General features: G+C 39.8%; 1 protein-coding gene across 1 annotated transcript; it reads left to right on the forward strand.

The window, feature by feature from the left end:
* Positions 1-857: 857 nt before the first annotated feature.
* Positions 858-6,210, forward strand: LOC118206971 (peptidyl-prolyl cis-trans isomerase C). Its single transcript, XM_035380174.1, has 5 exons — positions 858-1,170; positions 2,099-2,212; positions 2,657-2,750; positions 3,425-3,609; positions 4,272-6,210. The coding sequence occupies exons 1-5, from the start codon at positions 1,072-1,074 to the stop codon at positions 4,398-4,400; spliced, it is 621 nt and encodes a 206-aa protein (XP_035236065.1). The 5' UTR covers positions 858-1,071; the 3' UTR covers positions 4,401-6,210.
* Positions 6,211-7,543: the final 1,333 nt, after the last annotated feature.

Consider the following 7,543-nt stretch of genomic DNA (forward strand, 5'->3'; position numbering starts at 1 on the left):
TGAAAAAGCCAGAAAATCAATATGGCTGCCAGGAAATAGGAAGTGGGCCAATATGTACTATTTCTGCCAGGTTTCAGTCCAACGTTAATTATACATCAAACTTGTAATTGTACACAAAAATGGCAGTCAAATATGCATAATTTGTGGAAAGCGTGGGTATTTTGGCTTCTCAGTCCATCAAGGCTGAATAAAATTGGAAAGCACAAATTTCTCTCCAAAACAAATCATCTATTCAAAACAAGAGTGGCTGTCAGGAAGTACTTAAACAACAGCACAGAAATCTTGACAAAGGCAATGGGAACTGTCATATTGTGCCTTGTCCCTGGATTGCTGAACTTAAATACCTAGATGATGACATTTCGACAAATATTTCTCAATGCATGGTGCACTTTGCCACACTTAATATAAATCTGCCGACTGTTTATGTGAGTTAGTCAGATAAACTGACTGGCGCACTAACCAAAGGACACCTATCTGCACATGTGATGTAAGGATATTTTGTAGTTTTAGATGACAACCTGACACTTTACAGTAGGCCTATATATTCTCAAGCTCCATAGTTTCAGCTGTTTTGAAGGAGTTGGACTGGGAAAGAATCTGCAGAGGTGGTATAGTTCACGCCAAAAAAGGCATAAAGAGTACGTTTTCATTCCAAGAGTTAACCCAATATCTGATCAAATAGGCCTATAACACGTAAACTATATTGCTTGATCACATTCCCTTAGGCTAATCCACCAACAGAAAAATCGACACTCCGTTTACATTCCCGTACGGTCTGGGGGGAATGTCGAGTTTTCCTAAATCTTACACGATTTGATGACGAACTGAATATGTAGGCTATTACACCGGAAAAGCGCAAGACGTCGTTTGAGGGCACCAGCGAAGCAGCCTTACTGTAATAGGCAGACTTAATAAGTTGCTCAGCCTGTGTCTTCCTTCTTTCTAGCCGATCATAATCATTTTCGTCTCGCTGCCCTCCTTGGAGGAGGGACCATGAATACAGGAAGCACACGCTGGTTTTGCCTTGAGCCACAAAAAAACGCCAACTAGACTGTCTTACGCAAAAATAAAATGGAGCTCCGAGTGTTGTTATCCTTCTTGATCCTCCTCGTTTTAGGTTCGTTCTCAGAATGTTCCAAAGCGAGGAGAGGACCAAAAGTCACAGTTAAGGTAGGCGCCGCATCCTGCACTGGTCGTATTTCTCAGCAATTCTGCGTAAGGAATACCGGAGCGATGGGCTACAGTATTCTGCAATAGCCTATGCAATTAACGTTAGCTTGCTACCGGCAGACATAAGCGTAGGCTACATTTATGCTCTTTGAGTTCGGTCAGTCGCATTGTATACGCTAATTTCAGTGATACAATTACAGTTGAAATTCTTTTGCAAATAAGCATCTACGTTGGGACATAGGCTATATACAAACATCAGGGTAGTGATGTAGGCTGCCATGGAGATACCTAGCGAACGGTCAAATCCGTGCTGCCCGTGTTATAGAATCGTTGCTATTTCTTCAACATCGATTAGTGTTTGGCAATAAACAAATGTTTTATTTAGCATGTCAATGACTGCGCCATATGTATTTGTTTATAGGCCGGCTTTGTACACATCCTGTTTTTGTATTTATTATATATTTATTTATAAATATATTTTATTGGTCTTGTTTATCGTCTTCGCGAAGCAGTAGTCGAATGTGTGCAGTTGTACGTCTAAACATACATTAGGCCTAACTGACCACTTCAAGACGACTAAGTAAAGCAAGACGTGTTGTGCATGGATGATCAATTAAACAGGGTTATTTTCCAAACATTCCACCACCCCTTTTCCTATGAACGACATATTTTTAATCTAAAGGACAATTACACCGACTTACTTAACACCAAGTCTGTAAGAAACAAGTATACTCTATGGTGTAAAATTAAATTCGATAAAATTAGTGTACACTCGATTTATTTTTAAAGAGACAAGATACGCTTAATTATTGTATATAATAATGTTGTATATCAAGTGGCTTTTAAAATACGTTCATGAATACATTTTGCACATAGTTTTAGGTAAGATTTGCAAATTCCTTGTTTTTATATTCTTTTCTTTTTTCAGGTGTTCTTTGATATAACGGTGGGCGGGCACGAGGTCGGCAGGATTGTCATTGGTCTATTTGGAGACGTGGTTCCTCAGACCGTCAATAACTTTGTTGCTCTAGCCACGGGAGAGGTATTGTATTAATAATAATACTTCATAGTGATGTGAACCAACACAGTAAAATATCCAGTGTTAATGCAACGCTTCATAGATACCATTTGATCCCACATTTCAGAGTGGAATCAAAGGTTATCTGTTAAGAGTTGAATTAGCACTGGACATTTTGCTGTGAATTGAAGTGAGACTTGGTTGAGTGGCTCGCTCATCCATTACAGGATCACACCCAAATGACCAAAATAATTGCTGACAGCTACGCTTGACCCCTTCGAGAGTGAACATAATCTGTACATGTTTTGTTTGTCTGCAAAGTCTGCAACGTACCCTCATGGAGCTAAGCCTTTTTTACATTGACAGTGATTAACCCTGCTGTACGGGTACACAACAACGTAACGAAGGTGTGGTTTCAAAGTGCTAACCGTAACCGTGCCAGTGCTGTAAAAGGGTCTCGTTTTGCAGAAAGGGTACGGCTACAAGGGAAGCAAGTTTCACAGAGTCATCAAAGACTTCATGATCCAAGGAGGGGACTTCACTGCTGGGGATGGAACAGGAGGTATGCTCTGGTGACAGGGAAGGACTGGAAGGTGATACCTACTCACGTTCCCATTAGCATGAATTTATGTAGTGTTAATATTAATTCCAAGTTTAATGCCTCATGGGAAAGAGCATGGTGCACATGAAAATGAAAAAAATATTATTACTCTTACTCTTAAAATATTCTTACTTGTCATTCCTTATTAAAATCGTAAACTTTTGCATTTTTTAAATTGGTGTCATTTTAAAAAGTCAGGAGCATGCAAATGATTGGTTTAAATGGGTATGGAAGTTGTCAATTCACTCAAAAAGTACCTTCCTTAGCTGCATCAAAGTGAAATGAGACCATCTTTCTGTAAAAAAAAAATTGTTTGGAATCAACTCTCAGTGCAAATGATTTGTGTGTTCAAAGGTAAATTTTCTGTAACACTTTAATGGACGTTCTTGTCCACTAAACCCATAATTTCTGTCGACAGTCGTCCTTCACTTTGACTTAAAATGAACTGCCAAGCCGTGCTTCAGAGACATAGTTTCGCAAGTTCAGTGATCGCCACAATTAGCTCCTTAAACCGTGTTTGTGAGGGAAAAAGGCAAAGGTCAACTTTAAGGTCAAATTTAAATACGAGCGTTGATTCGATGCGGGCGGCAGCAGAGTTGCTTATCTGGAAACTGAATCTCTTGTCGCGGCTCCAGGCAGGAGCGTCTATGGTACTTCCTTCCCCGACGAAAACTTCAAGCTGAAGCACCTGGGGGTCGGGTGGGTGAGCATGGCCAACGCGGGGCCCGACACCAACGGCTCGCAGTTCTTCATCACCGCCGCCCGGGCGCCCTGGCTGGACGGCAAACACGTGGTGTTCGGCAAGGTCCTGGACGGCATGGTACGCCCGCACTTCCTCGTGGCGCACTTCACTTAGCACCACACGCTAAGTACTCGGCACAAGAACTGGAAAAAGAACTACCCTCGACACATTACATTACAGGCGTTTAGCAGACACTCTTATCCAGAGCGACTTGCGCAACTTTTTACGCAGCATTTACACTGCATTTCTACAGCTGGATAACACATCGCCACGCTGTGACTTGCAAATTGAGTGAAACGGTTTCTTCACAAATGTATGTTTCGTGAGATCAGCAGTTGTCCTGTGGAATGTTCTACAGTGATATTTCAAATTGGATGCGCTGGTGCCGCTGAACTGTTTTAAAAATCGTATTTGTGATTTTATTGTGGATACATGTAGTTGTTTTTAAGAGTCTAAATAAAGGAATGATGATGACGATGACCTAAATTAACTCATCAAATTGTGTTTTCGGATTAAAAGTTTATTTTTTTTCACATGTTGCATGTGTTTTTGGGTCAGGGTTATGCACAAGATGGTGATTTAATTGAGGCCTGTGAGTTTGCAGGACTAAGAAAAGGACCAGAAGGTCTATCAGCACCTGTGTTATCTTTCCATCTGACAATTTAACCAAATGAGTTCTCTTAGTTTTGAGCGATTCGGCTGTGTTTTCTCACGTTCATCGTTTGTCTTCTCTTCTGCAGTCTGTGGTTCACACGATCGAGCTCCAGGACACAAACGAAAGGAACCTGCCCTATACGGAGTGCGTGATTGTCAACAGCGGGAAGATTGAAGTCAAGGAGCCCTTTGTGGTAGAAGTGGAGGGCTGGTAGGATTAGCGTTACGCGCTAATAACACTAATCCTACTACCACCCTGCTACTGACATGCCTGATTTTTGCTTGTTACAGAAGTTCACTGTAATGCTTACAGGTTCTAAAGTATTTTCTGTCCTAATAACGTAGCCATATGATACGTGTAAGATCCAGTTTTAAGGTACTGTATGCAACTTTTTATATTCTACTTGCCAAGCAAAAAAGGAAGTGTACACGTATGCACCAGCTGAATAGCACTTTACCATTGTGACACATGCTGAGAAGTAATATATATGCCAAACATTGTGCTGTGTAAGTAAATGATTTTTCTGCATTTCTTGATAAATGCAGTATTTGAGTGCCAGGAAGGCTGCATTGTGGGTGCCAATGAATTCCCTGCCACATATGCAAGTTTCGTACAAAACGTATGTAAGGATGGACTGTATTTATTTCAGAAATTGTGGTTGTAGACAAACGTGGGTAGCTCTTTTCCAGATTCTCCCCTCCACCACTGGCACGTAAGTTGTGAAAACATGCATGTAAAAGCACAGATACAGCAAGCCTGGATTTATTACAGACCTTCATTGTCAGTAGACCTTCTACATCTTGCGTGCAATATGGCATAATGGCTAAAATTATTTTATATTACTATGATTTTTTAAATTCAGCCCTTGTCAGACATTCCCAACATCCAGCAACCTGCTATATGTTGCATATCATGTGATGATTGATGTGACATTAGCAGCTAACTCATCTATGAGTTACTGTGTCCTTGCCTGACCATTCTTCCCATGATGCACTTCACTTAGCACTACATGCTAAGTACTTGGCACAAGAACTGCGAAAAGAACTACCCTTGCCACATTTTGTTTTGAACCCTATATGGTCAGTGGGGCATCCCTTCAACTGTAGTGTTTAGTTAATGGTGTAACAATGAGAATTAATCAGCGGCAGATATGACCATGAAAACTGTGTGTTCACCTCACAAATGTTCATAGCACACTGCAACATTGTAAGAAGTGAAACACATGCGCGCACACAAACACACACACATACATACATGCATACATACACACACAAGCTAACTAACCATAACTTGGGGAGAAGAACTTAAGTTATGGTAGCTAGCTGGCTCGTCAATATGTGACCTTCTATATCTTGTTGAAATCATCCATCTCGATATAGCTAATGGTAAGGATAAGGCATAAAGCATACATTTTTTCAGTTGTATTAAACCAAGAGACATTCATGCAAGGGCAGCATGTCTACCTGTGATGCCCATATAACAATGTAAGAGTGACATTTTAAGTAAGTTCAGTTTTGTATAGTAAATAACTGGTGTGTACGCAAGGGTCTTAGACATCAGTATGGAATTATTATTCACCGTTCACTGACAGTTCTTTCATATGATAGCAGTTATATTTGTTTGCTATTGGGTACACCAGAAACAGCGGATGACTTCATATATTTTCATAAATTTCTTAAACATTTCATTAAAATGTCCTGTTTGGTAAAATATGTACTGCATAAGACCCAGGTCCACTGTGTGCTGGCTTTCCTGGAGGAAATTCCAGCTGCCAGCCTAAGATGGATTCTGGCTGGTATCAGCTTCTGTTCCAGCTGGATACCATCTGGAATTTGGTGATGGTCTGTTGTCTGGCCCACTAGCTGGACATGGTCTTGCCAGTGTGGTTGCTGTGTCAACCACCTTGTTGCCAACTTGACCATCGCCAAACCAGCTGGACCAGCTTAAAACCAGGCAGGAACCAAGCTGGTATTTCCACCAGGCTTTGTATGGAAACTACAATAAAGTATCATTTCTTGAATGAATAATGCATTTTTGACTATCATTCATTCAATAATATATGTTGTTCAGGTTTAGTACGGTAAACTGGTTTAAATATTGGAATAAAGTTTTTGGTATTGCAAGCAAGCGTGACATGCAGAGTAAGGGGAAGCTTGGACTATTTGGAAGGACATTTGTAAAGGATTATGAATATAACTAACAGAGTATTCAGTCACTGATAAAAGCAATGCTTGCATTGGATAAACTGTATTCGGTAAAATGCCCTCTTAAAAGATTACATTTGGTCACACATTCCAAGTGGGACCAAATATTGTCTGTTAGGAGGTGAATTAACACTGGGACATTTTACTGTGTAATGTGTGGATGACTCCTATGAAATTCCACTGAGGAACTGTATGCTATATTAGTATTAAATATATGCTATATTTGTGTAAAATATATGCTATATTAGTCTAGAATATATACTGTGTTAGGATTAAAGCTTCTCCAAGCACAGCTGTGAAGCTGAAGAAGTCCAAATAGAGAGACGTGGCTGAAAACAGGGAGTTTCCACGGTCAATCAAATGTGGCATTTTTCACCATAAAATATCTGAAAATATGGCACCACCCTGCTTAAAATGTACACATATAATTGTGCATTTTAAGTAAACTGCAAATCAAATAGGTTTTAAAAATGAATTGATTACATTTTAATTACTTTAAATATTATTTTTCTTGATATGTCTGATATCTATGAATTCAGATATCATAAAACTCACCATTAGGACTGCACCTAAATACAGTCATTTTAGTACAAGCTTGCACTGAATCATGACCCACAAACTGAAAATCAGTTTCTCGTGTTTAAAGTTTTGATTCATATGACTTTGACGCTATTTCTTCAACCAGTGGAGATTTTTGCCGGTAGTAATAGGCCTATTTCACATATGAAACTGTTTACTACTGTATACTATTTTAATATATTTGTATATTATTAAAATATATATATATTTAAATATAAAACAATAAAATATATTTTCTTTATAAATGCAATATTGCTGCTTTTTGCCTCAGTCTCAGTTTCTCTACATTTTAAGAGTTGAGAAAGAGACATGAAAAAACCAAACAAAATGGAGCGTAATCTAGAGACTGAAGCACCAGCATACATCAGTCACTAGAATATACTGCTGATTCCCCAAGAAGGACCACTAACACTTGATGTTTCCAAATGCCCGATTCTCGTTGCGGAGCGTCTCTGGTTGACTAAATGTTTGGCACTGACAGGCGATACAGGTTGTCCTGACAGGACGGCGGACTAATGAGAACACAATGCGATTTGTTTTCCTCGCCCCTGTCTCCGCGCCGAGAGGGCGGGGG

The sequence above is a fragment of the Anguilla anguilla genome, chromosome 10 (genome assembly GCF_013347855.1).
Source record: "Anguilla anguilla isolate fAngAng1 chromosome 10, fAngAng1.pri, whole genome shotgun sequence".
Taxonomy (NCBI): Eukaryota; Metazoa; Chordata; class Actinopteri; order Anguilliformes; family Anguillidae; genus Anguilla; species Anguilla anguilla.